This window comes from Nilaparvata lugens, chromosome 13, assembly GCF_014356525.2.
Source record: "Nilaparvata lugens isolate BPH chromosome 13, ASM1435652v1, whole genome shotgun sequence".
NCBI classification, from domain to species: domain Eukaryota; kingdom Metazoa; phylum Arthropoda; class Insecta; order Hemiptera; family Delphacidae; genus Nilaparvata; species Nilaparvata lugens.
Window position 1 is genome coordinate 7,710,102 of NC_052516.1, and position 22,232 is coordinate 7,732,333.

Genomic DNA, 22,232 nt, shown 5'->3' on the forward strand with positions numbered 1-22,232 from the left:
AAATTATAGATGAATTTACATAATATAGACTAAGAAAATGATTTTTGAACTGCATATGATATGAAAAAAGCAATTGGTAATAGCTATAGATATTGTTATGCATCTACATAAATTGGCGGAGCTTTGGACATATCAATGTCCATTCTTCGGAAAGAATATTCAAAATATCCTTCCCACTAACTCTCTACCAAAATTCAGAGAGAGAGAGAGAGAGAGAGAGAGAAACAGTCAGAGTGTGAGGAGATAGTGCGAGACAGACACAAAAAGAGAGAGAGAGAGTGACAGAGTGAGTGGGAGTGATGAAGAAGTGGATAAGGAGGAAGAGAAGAACAAGGAAAATCGAAAATGTTTGACGGAGTCCAAGATAGAGTCCACAGTGAAAAAGATCGCTGAAAAGTTGGTAAACGAGGGAAATGAAAGAGAAGTAGACGGAGAGAAAAAAGAAGAAAACAAGGAAGAGAAAACGGAAAAGGGGGATGAGGAGTGAGAGAGCGAGTAGTTAGGAGAAGGAGAGATATCAAAAATATTAAAGGAGACTTGAAAGAAAAAAGAAACAGAAGAAGGACTAGGAGAGTACGAAGGAGAATGAGAAGAAAAGAAGAAGGAGAAGAATGGAACTGTGAGATTGAAAAAGAAAACTGAGAACTTCTTTTGGGTTTCTGGTTACAATGAATGAAAATGATAATAACTCTTGTGGATTTGAATTAAAAAAATAATTAGGCTAGAAGAGTAAAAATGAAGTGCAATCAGAGAAGTTGAAGAGGTGAAGAGAAGACAAGAGAGAAAAACATGCAATGGAGATGTAAAAATACTGAAAATATTATTGATATTGGAACAAGACAGATACTGAAACCTGTAAGAAATTGAATCTGTGAAAAATAATAATTGAAATGAAAGAAAGAAATACTAGAAGACTAGAATGAGAGACAGAAATACTAGAAGGCTAGAATGAGAGACAGAAATACTAGAAGGCTAGAATGAGAGACAGAAATACTAGAAGGCTAGAATGAGAGACAGAAATACTAGAAGGCAAGAATGAGAGACAGACATACTAGAAGGCTAGAATGAGAGACCAGAAGAGGACAAATAATATAATAGACAACTAGGATAAGGAACGGAAAGAGGTCAAAATAAATTAAGACTAAATTGAAAGAAAAAAATGAAAAGAAAGAGGTGAAAGTAAGGAGGAGAAGGAGGAAGAAGAAGAAGAGGATAATGATAATGATGAAGAAAGAGAATGATAATGATGAAGAGGAAGAGGAGGAGGAGGATGATGATAATGATGAAGAGGAGGAGGAAGAAGAAGAAGAAGAAGAAGAAGAAGAAGAAGAAGAAGAAGAAGAAGAAGAAGAAGAAGAAGAAGAGGATAATGATAATGATGAAGAAGAGGATGATAATGATGAAGAGGAAGAGGAGGAGGATGATAATGATAATGATGATGAAGATGATGATGAGGAGGAGGAAGAAGAAGAAGAAGAAGAGGATAATGATAATGATGAAGAAAGAGGATGATAATGATGAAGAGGAAGAGGAGGAGGAGGATGATGATAATGATGAAGAGGAGGAGGAAGAAGAAGAAGAGGATAATGATAATGATGAAGAAGAGGATGATAATGATGAAGAGGAAGAGGAGGAGGAGGAGGATGATAATGATAATGATGATGAAGATGATGATGATGATGAGGAGGAGGAGGAGGAAGAAGAAGGAAAGGATGAGGAAGAAGAAGGAGAGGATGAAGAAGGAGAGGAGGAAGAGGAAAAAGAGAAGGAATTGTATGACAGTAGCTTACCGGAAGAGCCATGTATAGCAGGATGGGTGGACAGTAATATAATACAGTATGTACTGTTCAATCAGGTGAAGGTGACCTTTCTATCAACTACGTACAAATGCGCATCCAACACATTTTATGACGGATACAATTCGAATGACTTTTTATTGCCAATGCAACAATAAATTTTGCATTTAAATTTATAATTTCATTATTCAGCATAGCTACGTCAGCTTTCTATTTTGAATTAGCCACAAAAATAGTTCTATTATAATTAGAAATGAAAATGTGAGGAAAATATGTATGATTCTTTGTGTTGGATTTTAATGTTTTCTATTTTTTACTAGTAAATTAATACTTTGCGAATTGCAAATTTGTAGGTTAAAAATTAAATTTGTTAACTACGGTACAACAGGCATTCACCTAAAATTGCTCCAAACCCTAATTAAAAAAAGATACGGTATACTAATGATCTGCCCGCTACATAGAGTAATAATAATAATAATAATGTGAAATATTTGTTCTATGTTTAGTTTTGGAGCATCTAAATTGAAAAATCTACATCGTGAAAAAAATAATTAAAGACTGAAAATTTTGTGGAGTGAAGAACTACAAGACTTAACCTATTTCGGACTATGCGTAACCTTATCCAAATTTGGGAGAAGAATAGCACAAGGTCACCTTATTTTTTCTCTCTCTATAATTTTGATGATGTACTTATTGTATGACTCAATAGAGAATAAATAAAGTATAGAATCACGGAGTAAAGATACTGTTTAATGTAACCACTCATAGTATAATTTGTCTATGATATAATGTAGAGGTGCGTACAGACTTATGCGCCACGAACACGCGTATTTTGCTTTTCATAAGCTGATGCTATCTATATCATCTTGATCTTCCTGTTACTTTACAAATACAGATATAACAAGTGTATAAAACAAATATAAAGCATATAACAAGTCGATAAATAGCGGAATGCGTGTGTTTGTGACGCATAAGTCTGTACGCAACTTGACATTCAATCCTCTCCAGTTCTCTTCCGATCATAATTTCATGAGTTGCAATTGTATAACTGTGGCTGGGTTGCACAAACACCTGTTAACTTTTAATCATGATTGAATATCACAAGAACCAATCAGAGGATAGAATAGAATAGAATGACTGCCTTTATTTTTCCTAGGATCATTCTTTTCAAAATTCAAAAAGACCTTCTCTGATTGGTTCTCGTGGCATTAAATTATTATTAAAATTCAACAGGCTTATGTGCAACCGGGCAAAAATGTAATAACTATTAGTGTTGCAGCAACTAATTTTACATAAACAAGATGCTACACTATGTTGAGATAACCTATTTATACTATTACTCGCTTCGCTCGCCTGCATTTTTCATTTGAGCATTTTCATCATATGTTAGGACGATCCAGTCGGGGGTCCAGACTAAACGTCTGGCTAAACGGATATGGCGTGCGAAGCGAGCCTGACGGCTAGTAATATAATATTCCCAGGATTGAAGTAGCAGTGCCCAATCAATTTTACCGCGATAAATGCATTTCAATCTTAAACTTGGTGCCAACCTAACAAAGTCAACTCAAATTAATGCCAACCTGACAAAATTATCAATTGAGTTACCAGTTAACAACTGTTTCGAAGAGGTACCGTACTCTCTCTAGATTGTAGCTCTATATTATCATATGGTATGGATATTTTTCAATTATAATTAAGAGAATAATAAGAATATACATGCTAAAAGACGAACTTTAAACCCTTAAAAACCACCCTTAGAGATAAAATATAGCCAAAAGATTTCTTAGTGCGCCTCTAAAGGGCCAACTGAACATACCAACCAAATTTGAACGTTTTTGGTCCGGTAGATTTTTAGTTCTTCGAGTGAGTGAGTGAGTGAGTGAGTCAGTCAGTGAGTGAGTGCCATTTCGCTTCTATATAATCATATAGAAGAAGATAAATGAAAGGATTGGATAAGAAAATTTATGAAAAATGTCTGCACTACTGGACTGATTAACTTGAAATTTTGCATATAAATTCTAAATTTACCGAGGCCTATATTAAATTCTTCAAGATTTCAGTACGTCAAGTTTCCAGTTTGTCAATGTTTTAATTATTACGGAGCACGGGTTACCGACTAGTGATAAATAAATAATTGATCACCTGATTCTAAAAGCCTCTACATGCAATCAATATAGCACATTACTAACGATCGAAGGTCGAAATAAATTGAGAATCACACATGAAAAGCATTTCAGCCACAATCAACAATCGATGTAGCCTAACGGGGTTATAGGTCTTTAAGGTTGATTAAGCATCAACAATAGATGATCAACTCTGGCACTTCATTATAATCAAAGGGCGTAGCTCTAAGTGTATAAATTATCGTTCAGTACTATTCCAGTACACAATGCATTTGATCAGGAAGCCTACGTCATTAAAAACTGCTAACGACTTTCAACTATATTGATGGGTAGTGTTGAACGGATTCCAAAATGAGATTCTAATCAACAGTTGAATTAGATAGTTGATCAACAGTTACAAGATAGTTAAACTAATGATGGGAACTGTTCAACGGATTTCAAAATGAAATTCTAATCAACAGTTGAATTAGATAGTTGATCAACAGTTACAAGATAGTTAAACTATTGATGGGAACTGTTGAACGGATTCCACACTGAGATTCTAATCAACAGTCGGATTTAGATAGTTGATCAACAGTTATAAAATAGTTGATAGTTACAAGACAGTTCAACTATTGATGAGAACTGTTGAACGGATTGAAACTGAGATCCGAATCAACAGTTTAATAGATAGGTGATCAACAGTTAGAAAATAATTGATAATTACAAGACAGATCAACTATTGATGGAAACTGTTGAACGGATTCCAAAATGAGATTCTAATCAACAGTTGAATTGGATAGTTGATCAACAGTTACAAGTAGTTGACAGTTCAACTATTGATGGAAACTGTTCAACGGATTTCAAAATGAAATTCTAATCAACATTTGATAGATAGTTGATCAACAGTTCAATATTTCAAGATAGTTCAACTATTGATGAGAACTGTTGAACGGATTGAAACTGAGATTCCAATCAACAGTTGAATAGTTGATCATCGGTTACAATATAGTTGACAGTTACAAGACAGTTCAACTATTGATCAAAACTGTTGAACGGATTGAAACTTAGATTCGAATCAACAGTTGAATAGTTGATCAACGGTTACAATATAGTTGACAGTTACAGGACAGTTCAACTATTGATCAAAACTGTTGAACGGATTGAAACTGAGATTCCAATCAACAGTTGAACAGTTGATCAACGGTTACTATATAGTTGACAGTTACAAGACAGTTCAACTATTGATCAAAACTGTTGAACGTACAGTTATAAGTAGGTACTATATTGTACAATCATAAATATTGAGTGTGTATTTGAGACTTGAGATGATCATTTTAATATCCACCAAATAAATAATTATACTGTATTTATCAAATGAATTTTGTTACTATTTTCTTTTATCATATACTGTTGTTGAACTGTACCCTTATTATATTTGTTCTGATATTAATTATTTCGAATTTTACTATCCCAATACAACTGGAACTAATAATTAATGCACTTCCATTGGTTAGCTCCTTCCCTCCTTAAAAGAGGGATTGACATTCACAGCGAATAGCCAATGACAGAATTGCTTACTTCATCCGATTTAAACTAAATTGTATTGCATTTCAATTGGTTAGCCCCGTGTTGAAAGTGGGAGAGAAAGTTCTCAGTGAACAGCCAATCACATAACAGATGCCTCCTTCTTGGAATATGCCAGCCAATCAGAGGCATCCATCAATGGAACGCAGGACATTTTATTCCTTACAGCGATTTGTTACAAAAATCAAATAACAAGAAAATTATATCCTCTCACGGAGTCTTAGGCCCGGTTGCACAAACGCCTCTTAAATTTTAATCAAGATTGAAGACCACGAGAATCGATCAGAGAAGATATATATTTTCTCTTATTGGTTCTCGTAGCATTTAATCATGATTTAAATCTAACAGGTTTTTGTGCAACCAGGACTATCCCAATGAAATAGAGATAATATCATAGAGAAACGATAGCATAGATATCCCATGGTTTAAGGCGTTTATGTCGCATCTTTTACTGTCATCCCAAGCCGATAGTTCACATAGTTCTTTCCTATGCAGCTGTGTGACGCTGGTAGTCTCTCAAATTGTGCCATTCATACACTATCACCCCAACAAAACAGTAAAAATTGACAATAATCAACAGTAATCGGCTTGAGATAACAGTAAAAGTTGCGATATAAATTCCCTATGCCATGGGATATCTACTCACGCTATTGTTTCTCTATGCTAATATTTAATAGATAAATAATTATTTAATTAATAGCCAATCTATTCATGTTTCCTACTCGGTTATAAAAGTTTTTCTATCAGTAAGTTTCAAGAACTATTCCAAACACCATAAAATAATGTAAAAAATTGAAAATAACTCACAAATTGGCTCTGAATTTTGTCCTTGAATCTGATGACACCCCTCCAGATGCCATGGAACAGCTTCCAGATTTGATCGTGAACAAAGCCTTGACTAGATCTCACGTGGCGGGTCACTTTTCGAAACGATTTACGTAGCATTGGCTTTGATTCATTCATTTTGAATACAAAAACAACTCAGAAATGTTCGAGATTTATCAGTTTATTGAATGTTTTTTAATTGTTACACTGAATATTTCAGTAGTTCTAGTTTATCAGACAATCAGTTTGTCAATCACTTCAGTTCATAGTTTTCAAATTCAAACCCACGTCTTAGGTGCTTTTGAAACTTCTATAAAACTAATAGAATACCAGAATTTAAACACTCAGTTAGTCATTAATTTTAGTTCATCGGATAGTCACCAAGTTCAGTTGATAGTTTTCTGTTAAGCACTAGTCTCTGAAATGCATACCTACGTCTTAAGGTGCGTACAGATTTACGCGCCGCGAACATGAGCAATTCACTTTTAATCAGCTACCAAGCTTTTTATATCTGTATCTTACCGTTTCTGAAAAATACAAATATAGTCAGCTGATTAAAAGTGAATTGCTCATGTTCGCGGCGCGTATATCTGTACGCACCTTTAGATGCTTCTGTAACTTCCCATGAACCAATAGAAACTCAGAGAAATGATTCACGAAACAGATAAGAGTAATCACAAAGAATTACGCAGTTCTATTTAAACCTAACCAAACAAGGTATCATTCTGATACTGAATAATACATTTCAAATACTCTTTTAATTCAGTCCCACACCTAAACACTCATTTCAATCCTCAAAATCAATTAGGATAGGTATAACTTTAACAAAATTATAATGAAAGCACGAGATGCAATTAAAACATCAAAAACTTGAAGAAGAAACCGAGTTGACCACACAAATTACAAGCTAACTCAAGTTTAATTCAAGTTAAATTCAGTTGTTTGCAAACGTAACAAAACAAAGAACCGTTTTAGAACGATTAAAACCCAGGTTCTATCGTTGAACGTTGCAAACCCAGGTTCTATGCAAGTTAAACCCAGTTGTTTGCAAACCTATCAAAATGAAGAACAGTTTGAGAACGTTCTAATATAGCTAAACCCCAAAAATCATGGTTCAATCCTTGAAAACCCTCAGAAACAAACAAAAACTGAGAGCAATTGTAAACAGAACAGGAAATCACACGAGTTCCGCAGTTCTACCAAACCTAACCTAGTTCTATGCAAGCCCACCAAACTGAGAACCGTTTTGAAACTGTTCTAATATAATTCAACACTTCAAGAGTTGTTTCCCAAAACCCCTCAAAAACTGACAGAAATAATCCACAAAACATAAAATCACACTAATTATTAGCCTACGCAGTCTAACGCTAACCTATTCAAACGAGGATCCGTTTAATACTGTTCTTATATTATAGTTCTCAAAAACTGTTTCTATCCTTGAAACCCCTCAAAACCTAACAAAAACTGAAAGAAATTGTCCACAAAACCAGAAATCACTCGAATTATTACGCAGTCTAACGCAAACCTAACCAAACTAAGACAGTTTGATACTGTTCTAATATAGTCCAACTCCTCAAAAACTTGTTCAAACCTTGAAACCCATCAAAAGTTCAAAACCTAACAAAAACTGACAGAAATAGTACACAAAACATAAAATCACACGAATTATTACACAGTCTAACGCAAACCTAATCAAACGAAGAACCGTTTGAAACTGTTTTGATAAGGCTCAACATCTCAAAAATTGTTCCAATCCTTAAAGTTCCTCAAAACCCCAACAAAAACTGAGAGAAATAATCCACAAAACCGAAAATCACACGAATTATTACGCAGTCTAACGCAAACCTAATCAAACTAAGAACCGTTTGAAACTATAGAGCTGTTTGTTCTAATAAAGCCCAACACCTCAAAGATTGTTCCAATCCTTAAAGTTCCATAAAACCCAATAAAAACTGAGAGAAGTAATCCACAAAACAGAAAATCACACGAATTATTACGCAGTCTAACGCAAACCTAACCAAACAAAGAACCGTTTGAGACTGTTCTTCCCAAGCCCAACACCTCAAAACTTGTTTCAATCCTTAAACCCCCTCAAAACCTAACAAAAACTGAAAGAAATTGTCCACAAAACCGAAAATCACACAAATTATTTACGCAGTATAAACGCAAACTTAACCAAACGGAGTTCCGTTTCACACTGATGCAATACTGTCGGAAAATACTCTCCTACCGTGAGAATAGCATTCACCGGTTTCACTCAACTATATCTATACATACCGTTAATCTATATTGTCACACAAATATATCATTATAGCTATAGATATATTGCAAAGCCTATCCATTTGTATTATTTGACCTTGAACGATGCGATGAGCACACACTCTAAGCTGAAGCTGAGAAGTTTCAAGACGATTTTAAAGTTTAAATCGCTCGTTGAACCTAAGCTTCTTCGCTTTCAGATAACAGAAGGTGAATAAATTATAAAACTGGTAATTATCTTGTGTGTGTGTGTGAGAAGACCTACTTGAGTGTGTGGATACGTATGCAAATTGTGGCTTCTATTCACAAGTATAGCGGACAAAGCAACTAATTATCTAATAGTGAATGTGACAGAAGTCGGCAATGACTGGATCGTGATTGGAAAATTGACAACTAAATAATCGTGATTTTTCAGAATTGTCAAGGAAATATTCGTTCACATGAAACAGCTATCATAGTTAGGTGCAGTGGAGGAAAATAGGAGAACAGTGTTGCCGATTCTCTGCCTTGCCTTCTATAGAGGATAGCTGATACCGGTATATCTTAGGTAATATCAACTGTTCATTCTTGTTTAAAATCATCATATTTTATTCGTCATTATAGTGTGGTCCACGTTATAATGGCAGGGGAGAAAGATGGGAGGATAGCGTGGCCGATTCTCTGCCTTGTCACTGCCTTCTATTGAGGATAGCTGTTACCGGTATATCTGATGTAATATCAACTGTCCATTCTTGTTAAAAATAATCAATAATATTTTATTCGTCATTATAGTGAAGTCCACGATATAATGGCAGTGGAGAAAAATAGGAGAACAGTGTTGCCGATTCTCTGCCTTGCCACTGCCTTCTACGGAGGATAGCTGTTACCGGCATATCTGATGTAATATCAACTGTCCATTCTTGTTTGAAATAATCAATCATATTTTATCTGTCATTAAAGTGAGGTTCACGTAATAATGGCAGTGGAGAAAGATAGGAGAACAACATTGACGATTCTCTGCCTTGTCACTGCCTTCTATAGAGGATAGCTGTAACCGGTATATCTGATGTAATATCAACTGTCCATTCTTGTTTGGAATAATTAATTTTATTGTATTAGTTATGGAAATATATTTTTCTAATAATAAATTTTCATAATTGAGATGAAATATTGTGTTAATTAGCTACATTTCCACATTGTTGAAAAACGATGAGGAGCAACGTTAGGGAGCTAGAAAGTGATAACGCTATCAGCTTTGTCGAATGACAGACAAGGATAGCAACACCAAAGTTAATCAAATACTGCCATTATAACGTGGACCTCATTATACAGTAAGATTCCTTTGAAACTAACCTATTCGTAAGACAATCTATTCCCGGGCTGACAAATAATTTTTGAGCGCTTATCGAATTTCCATCTAGCTGTTTACCCTGTTGTCAATATTTGCAGTAGCAGAAGTCTTCGGAGTGAATCACAATTTAATTGGAATTTCGTTTAATAATAATAACTATTCATAAGACTGAAGGTTAAGTAAGAAAAATATTAGTTACTTAATAAATTATTACAGCTCCTCCAGGAAGGACTAAGGAAAGAAAAGGAAAGCGATGGAAGAAAGGCAAGTCAAGAAAATAAAAAAGGAAAAGCAGTGCATGAAAAAAGATGTGCTTGGAAGGTAGCCTACCCTACGCCGTGTTTAGGCTATAAACCCTACACAAAATGTTCCCTATCAGACTTCCAGAAATCCTCATCCTTAACTTTTATCAACTCCCTATCAATGAATAGGAACCTAAAATTAAATGTTACTCTCTAGCACTGATATCACGGGTTTCTCTTCATCTCTCTTACTCTCATAACGATGCAATTAAGTGCATCTTCATAATGGCAGTGGAGGAAGATAGGAGAACAACGTTGCCAATCCTGTCTTGCCAATGCCTTCCAAAGACGGTAGCTGATACAGGTTTATTGATGAAATATTAACTGTTCATTCTCGTTTAAAATAATCAATTATATTTTATTGAGGAATAAATTATTGACCGAGTGAAGTGAGGTCTAAGATTCAAGTCGACGGTTTGGCATTTCTCTCAATGTTTAAATGTTTATATGTTGCGCATTTACGGGGAACCGCGGTAATAGATTTTCATGAAATTTGACAGGTATGTTCCTTTTTTATTTGCGCGTCGAAGTATATACAAGGTTTTTGGAAATTTTGCATTTCAAGGATAATATAAGAGGAAAAAGGAGCCTCCTTCATACGCCAATATTTGAGTAAAAATCAGACTATAGAATTATTCATCATAAATCAGTTGACAAGTGATTACACAGATGTGTGGAGAAGCCAGTCTATTGCTGTATTTCCATAAGGTGTTTAGTTTCAATCAGGTACTTGTGGATGAGAATACTGCGTGAGGTCTACTGTTCACAGAACTACTAGTATTTTTCATTGATTTCATAGTTAAGATGAAATATTTTGTTAATTAATAATTATTAATTCTACATTGTTAAAAGACGATCTCGCAACAGAGCAAAGCGAGTGGGAGAGGTAGTGCTACCCACATTGTTGAATGTTAGACAAGGATAGCAATACCATTGCTAATCAAACACTGCCATTATAACGTGGACCGCACTATAGTACCATTCACCAAATTTTGATAAACCAATCTCTAAAAATAGCTTCATGTTCCCCTATTCTCTGACACTCATTTATATACTACTTGCGCCTGAAATCGTTAAACCAATTTCGATAAACCAATCCCTAAAAATAACTATCTATAAATGTTCTCCTGTTCTAAATATTCTCTAGCACTCATCCACAAAACGACGTCCTATAAAAACTACATTCAACTACATTCTTGATAAATTTCTTATCAAACAGTACCTAAAAATAACTGTACCAAAAATTCTCTACTACCAACCATATCTCACTAATGTTCAAACATTTCTGATAGTATGATAGTACCTACTCACAATAAAAACCAGTAATAAAGCAATTACTTTTCAGATAACCCTCGTAAGGTAGGTAAACAGCTTTCGTGCACATTGCTGGCTTATCTTTCTGAATGCGAGTTACTGTAATTAGCTATCCATTAGCTTTATTAAATCACCGGTTACGCTAGAAAACAGTCAATAATGTCCTATCATAATTATGGCGATTGGCTTTTAGCAGTGGATAGATACATGCCGATAAATACAGGAAGGTGGGATTCGGTTTTTTCCAAGACAGAACGTGATCATTCGACATTTGAAGTTCAGACAAAATATTAATTATTAGATGTTGACTTTCAACTAGATCCTTTGTGTCGAAGTGATATATGCAATATGCTAACAAACCAATTACTTGAGTTTCAGAGTTATATAAATGTATTTTATAATATCAAGGAGTTTCCTACTAGTTAACTTACATCTTATTATTTTCCTCAATATCCTAAATTCAAGCAAATTGAAGTCTAAGGCCCATAGGCACCATCTACATTAAACCAAAGAAAACTTATTTTTCTGCAAGAACAGTTCAAGAAGATTGTTTAATTCTATGGTTTAACGTTAAACTGCGACTACAAACTGCGAAGGAACGGTCGCATTGACTACTATGGCCCGGTTGCACAAAAGCCTGTTGAGTTTTAATCACGATTAAACACCACAAGAACTAATCAGAGAAGACTTCTCTGATTAGTTTTTGAGGAGTTTAAACACGATTAAAATGTAACAGGCTTCTGTGCAACCGGCACAATGTGTTTCATTCCAGGTTAAAACCAACAGCTGATCTATCCACCTTCAAATCAAATGACACTAATGTAATAGCATTGGTAGATAAAATAATAAGGTAGTCCTTGTGCTATTTTTCTTCCAAATTTATAGGTGACAAAGTCCAAGATAAGGTTACACGTGTATAATTTTAGTCCAAAATAAACAAAAAAAATATGGGTCTAGATCCATGATTACATCAAAGTTCACCCGAATTCAAGCAGATTAATACATGAATCATGTCATGACCACATGAATTCAAGCAAAGGAAAGCCCAAAATCAGTGATTATACCAAACCATGACCACCTGAATTCAAGCAAATAAAAGCCTGAATGCAGTCATAATTCCTAAACATGATCGCCTAAATTCAAGCAAAGAAAAACCTCAAACCAGTCAAAACTTCTGGCCGAGATCACCTAAATTCAAGCAAACAAAATATTGGAACCAGCTATAATTCCCAGCCAACATCAACTGAATTCAAGCGACGAAAAGCCTAAATTCATAGACATAATAATTATTGGGAATTATAATTCTAATCAATTACCAAAACCTCCAATTAGAATTGGTATAACTATAAAGAAAATTATGATAAAAGCATGCGATGTAATTAAAACATTATAGATTTGATCATTTTTAATTAGGGATCCTGGTTGGGTTAATTCTGATCGGATAATTATACTATTACTGGGAATATAAATAAATATAATTACTGGGAATTATTCCCAACCATAACCAACTCAGCCTGTTGTACCTCGTCCAATCATATCATAATTCATGATTTGCAGCTCTGATAATGAATGAGTAGATAAATATTACAACCCAAATTCACGAAGCAAAGTAAAGACAACGTGCCAAGAACCACGTTTCATCTCAGGAGCTTCAATCTAAAACTCACGATTTCTTAACATTCACCGCCACAATAATAAAAGGTGAAAATGAGCATAACACAAACCTCTATAGATATACTGGTGGAGTATTTTATACACTTTACACAGTGCAGTAGATTCTAGATACAGATATATGAAGTAGGCCTATAGCAAGAGCAGTCAGAAACTGAGCATTACACGAGACCTCTATAGATATAGTGGTGGAGTATTAAATATCTTTTACACAGAGTAGTAGATTCTATATACAGATATAATAGGTACAGTAAAAGAAGTGAGAAAATGAACATTACAACAGAAATGAAACTTCTATAGATATAGTGGTGGAGTGTTTTATGCACGTTACACCCTGTAGTAGATTTTACATACAGATATATGAGGTATATCAAAAGCAGTTGTCCTTGTCCCGCCTGCATCAAATACCGTTGACCTTTCTTCTTTATTTATTTGTCCGCCATTTTTGTTTACAAAGTTCCCGCGTCTCGAGGTCAACAAATAACCCGACAACTGATGGCATGCCTCCTTTTGTTTATTGTGGGATTTTTTTGGGGGAAATTGTGTCAAACAGCAGTGGCTTAATTTTCACGTGATAAAGGAGAATAGTTTGATACAGTCGAACCCAGAACGTACCTTTGTATCTTTTTAACTGGTACCTTTGTATCTTTTAACTGGTACCTTTGTAGCTTGTAACTGGTACTTTTGTATCTTGTAGCTGGTACCTTTGTATCTTGTAACTGGTAACTTTGTATCTTTTAACCTGTACCTTTGTAGCTTGTATTTTTGTATCTTGTAACTGGTAACTTTGTATCATGTAACTGTTAACTCTGTATCTTGTAACTGTTAACTTTGTATCTTTCAACTGGTACCTTTGTAGCTTGTAACTGTTACCTTTGTATTTTGTAACTGGTAGCTTTGTATCTTTTAACTGGTACCTTTTGTATCTCTTGGAACCTTTGTATCAAAACAAGTTGTATCTTGAACTTTCTGTGTGTTATTGTAAAGGTGATGTTATGGTAGATATCTATATTGGATGGAAAAAACATGGATTATCAAAGCTACTGGTTTATTAAAACCATTTGAGATACTAGTTTCAATTTATTTATTTATATTTTTCACAAAGAAGCACTGATTTGGATAAAAAAACTAAGAATACTCCTTGTACTATTTCTCTCCTAAATTTAGATAACATTTTAAAAGTTCGAAATAGGGTTATGATTTCACTTTACTAAAATTTAGTCCATTTTCACTCAAAAAACAACGAAAATCAAGATTTTTAAATTGTTACATCATTATCAATGTCTAGTGAACAGATTCATTATTGGTTGTTGTCTAACGGTTCTCATAACCATATTTGGAATACTTGGGCGTGTCTAATCTCGGCCAATTACAGTAGAGCTCAACAGCCTTTGGTTAAGAGCCAATCGTAGGAGGTCTTCACTCACACTATAAATAATTCTGCTACACTTCACTATATATTAAGAAACATATCTGCTTCACTTTTCCTTCAGAATTTAGAGTAACATCGTTGTATCTAGGTATTCTTAATGAAGAAGTTACTCTACATTTAGGCTACATTGAGTTTTGAGATGTAAGTGTATAAAAAACAGAGAGTTCTACTAAACCACTAAAAAAGAATTGTTAATTTTAGCCTCCTACATGACTGGGCTCTAAGGCTAGCTTCACACGCTTTCGGTTTCATTCGGTTCGGTACGTTTTCGGTTCGGTTCGGTTCGTTACCGAAAACGAATGAGGCTTTCATACATGTCAGGTTTTAATTCGTACGGTTCCAATTAGGTATTTTCTTCTCAAACACAGCTGTGTCTGGATTTTCACAGTTCATGCTTGCATATTTAAATATAACAGCTTGTGTTAAATTGTGATATGTTATTTCTTGAACAACAACATTTTAAAATTAATTAAAAATTGTGAATTATTTGAATAGTTTTATTTTAACTTTGTTAATTTTTGATGTTCAGAGAGATGATTTTTTTTTTAATTGAAAATTTGTTCTTGTTTTGACACATGGTATATAAATTTCATCTCTTCTCTCCATTGATGAAATCATGTAATATTCGTGGAAAAAAAAAATAAAAGAATAAAAATTCTCCCTGAGTTTTTATTTATATCTTTCATATTTTTTTAGCAAACTATTCATTGAGAAAGAAATGTTCCTGTGAACTAACAGAAATGAATTGACCATATGATTTTGACTTGGAAAATTTTGAAACAGATAATCACGATATCAGTTTAAAATAAAAACAAAAAAGGCAAGCGTGAGTAAAAGACTTTGTTTTTTCCCGTTTCCCTAGCAACGAATTCGAATATGATGAAACCTATTCGTGTCGAGGGGGCGTTCGGTGCTATGCGGTTGCTATTCGGTACCGAATTCAAACCGAATCATCGTTTCACACTTATCGGAATTTGCCGAAAACGAAACGAAACGAACCGAAAGTGTGTGAAAGTTGCGTCTCGCCAGCAACGAATTGAAACCTGATGGATTTATTAGTGTCAAGTGGGCGTTCGGTTCTATGCGGTTTCTATTCGGTACCGAATTCAAACCGAATTACCGTTTCACACTTATCGGAATTTGCCGAAAACGAAACGAACCGAATGAATGTGAAACTAGCCTAACTCAGTAATAGAGTCCCACACAAGGTAAAGCTATGCTCATATCTGTATGGAAATGCATTCTTTTATAAAGAAAATACTGTATGTATACTTAGTTATGTTTAAAAATATGATTGTCCCCAATCCCGTTGTTTTCAAACCCGATGAACACTACCCACAAATCTCTACTAACCAACAATTATCTCCCAAAAATAAACTGATCAATATCAATTTAAATCGGAGGTTATTCCAATATTTTTTAATAGTGGGCCACATCGAATAGAAAAACATCCGTTTAGATCCCCGGTAGAATTTCAACTCAAACAGGATTTGAACGCACAAAATAACTTCTGAAGAACCAGTGAGTGACGTAAGACTGTGTGATAAACAAGCAATAAAAACTGTACCCAATAGTCATATTATTAGCCATAATAGATATTAGTCATGATATAGACCTATAGTCATATTAGTTGTCTTGCTCTGAAATTGAGAATAACAACTATACTAGAACACAGCGTATATTGGGAGCGGTACAACACTATAGAGCTATAGTTGGGTTCACTTTAAAATGTCAGAAACAGTATTTGACTGGTAAGTGATTGAAGTTCAATATTAGCATTAGTTAAATGGGAATAACTAGAGAGCTGGCAGTATGAAGTGAACTTCACTATATCTAAACCAAAGATAAAAAAATCTGGTGTGGCGCACTCACACAACTTTCCTTGCCGTTATGAAAATTGATCATCTGACGCTAGTGTTCCCGCGCATCTCAAGTCTATTCAGTGATTTGAGCCAGCTGGTGACAGGGCAATAACGCTGGAGACACACATGAGGTCTGCTATCTCTTCATAGTGAATCATTTAATAGAATCAACAATAATTTGCAATTGAATAATCACATTTTCTCGAATTTAAAGCTTATTTTCAATTTTAGGTGAAAATGTTACTGAACATTAATTGTAGAGATTTTCATGCTCAATCTACTCCACTTGATTTGTTTTGTTTCAATTGTATCTGAAGCCTGATAATTGGGAATCTATCTGCATCGATGGGGCGGAGCTCCTGAAATTTTTACAGATATGGGACTTGTGGCAGTTGATAGAGCTTATCGATGACTATTTTAGGTATGAATTTGATCAAAATCGTTGGAGCCGTTTCCGAGAAAATCACGAAAAACCCTGTTTTTGACAAAATTTTCGCCATTTTAGCCGCCATCTTGAATTGCATTTGATCGAAATTGTTCGTGTCGGATCCTTATAGTGAAAGGACCTTAAGTTCCAAATTTCAAGCCATTCCGTTAATTGTGAGATGAGATATCGTGTACACAGACGCACATACACTCATACACACACACACACAACACACACACACACACACACACACACACACACACACACACACACACACACACACACACACACACCAATACCCAAAAACCAGTTTTTTCGACTCAGGGGACCTTCAAACGTATAGAAATTTAGAAATTGGGGTACCTTAATTTTTTTCGGAAAGCAATACTTTCCTTACCTATGGTAATAGTGCAAGGAAAGTAATATAAGATGCATATTGTATTGTATTCTTTCCTCTCTTATCTGAACGAGCTATTCAAACTATTACTATATATACGACAAAGAGTTCCCTTCTACAGTGGAACAGTGAGGTTCACGTTATAATGGCAGTGGAGAAAGATAGGAGAACAACGTTGCCGATCCTCTGTCTTGTCAATGCCTTCTATAGCTGATACAGGTTTATTGATGTAATATTAACTGTTCATTCTTCTTTAAAATAATCAATTATATTTATCAATAACTTCATGATGAATTTTCATAATTGAAATGAAATATTTTGTTCATTATTAATTCAACATTGTTAAAAGACGATCCGGCAACAGAGAAAAGCGAGAACGAGATAGCGCTACCCGCTTTGTTGAATGATAGACAAGGATAGCAATACCATTGCCAATCAAACACTGCCATTATAACGTGGGTCTCACTATAGGAAAGCCAATCGTGAGTCAATTTCAGATCACATTAATCAAATCTTGTTTTCTTGCCTTCATAAATGCAGTGTTCTTGTTTTTATTTTTTTTTAGTTGTTGCTATTTCCGCTTCTAGTCTGACAATTTCAAAACAACAACAGGATGCTTTTATTTTTAATGCGTTTTTCAATATTTTTTCTGTCTTTACTGCGTTATTATCTATGCGATCGGCATTTGAAACAAGTTCATGTTTTATTATTACAAGTGTGGAGAATTTGTAGGAACATTAGAAATCAGTGGAGTGATTACAGATTTGAAAAGATTAATATAAATATGACTATAGCCAACACTGTAGGTTTCACAAATTGAGAAGGAGAATTCAAATTGAAGAAATCGAATTCTAAGGCACGAGGGTCTGTTGAAATTTAATCATGATTAAATTCTACGAGAACCAATCACAGAAGACTGTTTCGAAAACAAAGCTCCTCTGATTGGTATCTGATGTATTTAATCACGGTTAGAATTCAACTAAGATCCAGTTGCACAAAAGCCGGTTAAATTTTAACCGTGAATTATTTCACGAGAACCAATCAGAGAAGGCTTTATCGAAAATAAGTCTTCTCTGATTGGTTCTTGATTTATCTAATCACACATTTGATGTATTTACATTTTTCAAGATGACTGAATTTCATTTAATGTAATTTTTCATTCTACAAATATTAGCATAGTTCAATTCCATCATTAATCCATCTATTCCCTCTAACAATTTTTATTCTCCTTTCCTTTTACAACCCCAACACATAACCTAAAATTGAATTTCCTGTTCCTTCAACAGCAACAAACATATTAGTTCAGCTGAAGATGTGGTAGGTATTACCATGAAACCTGGTTCTGTAATATGAATTCATTTTCGAATGTATTAAAATGGTATTGACAATATCAGTCTTATTCTTTCAATTATCTAATCACAGTTAAAATTTGACGGGTTTCTGTACAACCGAGCATTCATTAGTTACAAAATATTTCATAACGATACAAAATTATAAACTCTTCATACAACTGAAGATCCAATGAAATATGAAGATCAGAGAACAACAAGATTAATTGAAGAATAAATAAGAAACTCTCAAATTCTATAGGTTGTTGCTAATTTCAAAGATGGCTGAGGGATCTACAACATCACACAACATCGACCAATCACAAACGAGTATACTTCATAGTCCACGCTCACAACGCGATCTCATTGGCCGATGACATTACTTCATTTTAAAGACTCCATTTTATAGAAATTAAAATCAATAGTGTTCTTGTTAGTGTTCCCAACTCCTAACTGTTCAAAGTTTTATTGATGAATGTTTGAATATTATTAATTATTGATTAAAAGCACAATAAATATGTTCTACTTCCATGACTCAATTAAAACAAACTAAAGTTTTAATGCACATAGCGTCTTCATCATTTGTTAGTTGAATTGAAACCTATAGTAAGATTCTGGTTATAAAGTCAGAATTTGATTAACATTGGTGTTGATATCCTTGTCTGTCATTGGACAGATCCATCCTTTTCTAAAAATGACATCATAATTATTTATTTATTTATTTATTTATACGTGGATACAATAACAAATCATATAAATATGATTGGGAAGGAACAACAGGCTTGGCCCAAAACTATTCCATTCCTAAATTTTGATTACATGTCCAAAAAATAGGTTATGTTTGTTCTGTAAGAAGTTCAAGGTCAACTTTCATCCAAAAATAAATATGAGATGCAAATTTTAAATTTAGAAAAATTAAAACACCAAATTATAGTTAAATATTACACTTAATTAACACATATTGTGTTATGCCATCTTGAAATGGCATATTTCATGCCACTTGAGCACTGCTTAGATTTTGTGGCTTCACACAACAATAATTATAAAAAAAACTTCATATTTAATTCAATCATGGGAAAATTCTACAAAAACGGTTAAAACAGTGTTCAAGTCCAATCTACATAGATATTTTGCTAACTCCACTTCATAAAACTCGATAAAAAGCACTTGACAAGTGCACAAAACACGGCCTTTCACAATTTCTCAACGCATTTCTTGTTCGCCCATGAACCTTTACAACAACCGATTGACAAATAATTTAGACGGCCTTTCGCGGTCATTTACCAGCAACACCACTTAACAACATAAAATATACCTATATTTATAAAACACTTGTAAATCTCTTCCACTGTCCCACATACTTTATTATATCTATATTTATCGTTGTCTGTTGAGACTAGAGACCATATTTCGGTTCAACTATATCTATATTTATAGCCATTTACCAGCCATACCACTCAACAACATAAAATATACCTATATTATAAAACACTTGTAAATCTCTTCCACTATTCCACATATTTTATTATATCTATATTTATCGTTGTCTGTTGAGACTAGAGACCATATTTCGGTTCAACTATATCTATATTTATAGCCATTTACCAGCCATACCACTCAACAACATAAAATATACCTATATTTATAAAACACTTGTAATCTCTTCCACTGTCCCACATACTTTATTATATCTATATTTATCGTTGTCTGTTGAGACTAGAGACCATATTTCGGTTCAACTATATCTATATTTATAGCCATTTACCAGCCATACCACTCAACAACATAAAATATACCTATATTTATAAAACACTTGTAAATCTCTTCCACTATTCCACATATTTTATTATATCTATATTTATCGTTGTCTGTTGAGACTAGAGACCATATTTCGGTTCAACTATATCTATATTTATAGCCATTTACCAGCCATACCACTCAACAACATAAAATATACCTATATTTATAAAACACTTGTAAATCTCTTCCACTATTCCACATATTTTATTATATCTATATTTATCGTTGTCTGTTGAGACTAGAGACCATATTTCGGTTCAACTATATCTATATTTATGGAACACAAGTAAATCTCTTCCACTGCTATATATCTATCTACATCGGTGACTGTTGAGACTCGAGACCATATTTTCGGTTCAACTATATTATCTATATTTATAATACACTTGTGGTTCTCTTTCACACATTCCATATCTATATACATCGCTGACAGTCTAGCTAGATTCATATTGCGACTAGACTATATCTATATTATGTAAAACACTTGTAAATCTCTTCCACACACTCTATATCTATATATACATCGGTGACAGTTTAGATTCATATTGCGACTAGACTATATCTATATTCATAAAGTCCAGTCCTATATTCATTGGGGAGTCCAGTCTCACAAGGTGTCAAACTATCTAAAGATGAACCGAAAAACTTCAATAAAAAAACAGTTGTAGAAAAATAAAACAGTTCTATATTTATTGGGGAGTCCAGTCTCACAAGGTGTCAAATTTATCAAAAGATGAACCGAAAAACTTCAATAAAAAAAACAGTTGTAGATCTTCTTCACACACTCTATATATTTGACTTCCTAATGCATTGTCAAAAGAAAGTTTTAACAAGCTCAACTTACTTCCACAGAATAAAAAATGAATGGGAGAACTGTCATGTAGTTAAAAGGGAACACAAGGAGAATAACCACAGAAAGACTTAAGGTGCGTACAGATTTACGCGCCGCGACCATGAGCAATTCACTTTTAATCAGCTGATGCCAAGCTTTTTATATCTATATCTTATACCGTTTCTGTAAAAATACAGATATATTCAGCTGATTAAAAGTGAATTGCTCATGGTCGCGGCGCGTACATCTGTACGCACCTTTAGAATCACAGGGTAACATAGATAAAGACTCAGAATCACAGGGGAAACATAGATAAGTTATCTGTAGATATCTGAGTAATCTGTAGGTATCCAAGGTATCACATATATTTTCAAATTTATCTGACAAACCTGTCATATTTTTTCCTTATCAACTGTTCAGATTTTGTCCTTTTTCACAGACAACCCACCTCTATATTTCAGAATTTTTCAAATTAATCATTATTTATTTATACAATGATACACAAAACACAATTTATTAAAATGATTGGGGAAGGACCAACCGGCACAGCCCAGAACTGTTCCTTCCCCGAATTTTGATTCTTACACTAGTAGTTCTGTGAACAGTAGACCTCACGCAGTATTCTCATCCACAAGTACCTGATTGAAACTATAGACCTTATGGAAATACAGCAATAGACTGGCTTCTCCACACATCTGTGTAATCACTTGTCAGATGATTTATGATGAATAATTCTATAGTCTGATTTTTACTCCAATATTGGCGTATGAAGGAGGCTCCTTTTCCTTTTATATTATCCTTGAAATGGAACATTTCCAAAAACCTTGTATATACGTCGACGCGCAATTTAAAAAAGGAACATACCTGTCAAATTTCATGAAAATCTATCAACGCATTTCGCCGTAAATGCGCAACATATAAACATTAAGAGAAATGCCAAACCGTCGACTTGAATCTTAGACCTCACT

General features: G+C 34.1%; 1 protein-coding gene across 10 annotated transcripts in view; it reads right to left on the reverse strand.

Annotated features, from left to right (window-relative positions):
- LOC111053310 (TLD domain-containing protein 2) overlaps window positions 1–22,232 on the reverse strand; it is a 381,057-nt gene that overhangs the window by 102,511 nt on the left and 256,314 nt on the right. The window contains exons 1-2 of one of the 10 annotated variants that reach the window (XM_039439714.1): window positions 8,482–8,504; window positions 6,293–6,728 (exon numbers count right to left, since the gene is read on the reverse strand). The exons of the other annotated variants lie outside the window; for them this stretch is intronic. Coding sequence (XP_039295648.1) covers window positions 6,293–6,448 — 156 coding nt within the window. The 5' untranslated portion in view covers window positions 6,449–6,728; window positions 8,482–8,504. Of the gene's footprint in view, window positions 1–6,292; window positions 6,729–8,481; window positions 8,505–22,232 lie in introns of those variants that run through there. 10 annotated transcript variants of the gene reach the window in all.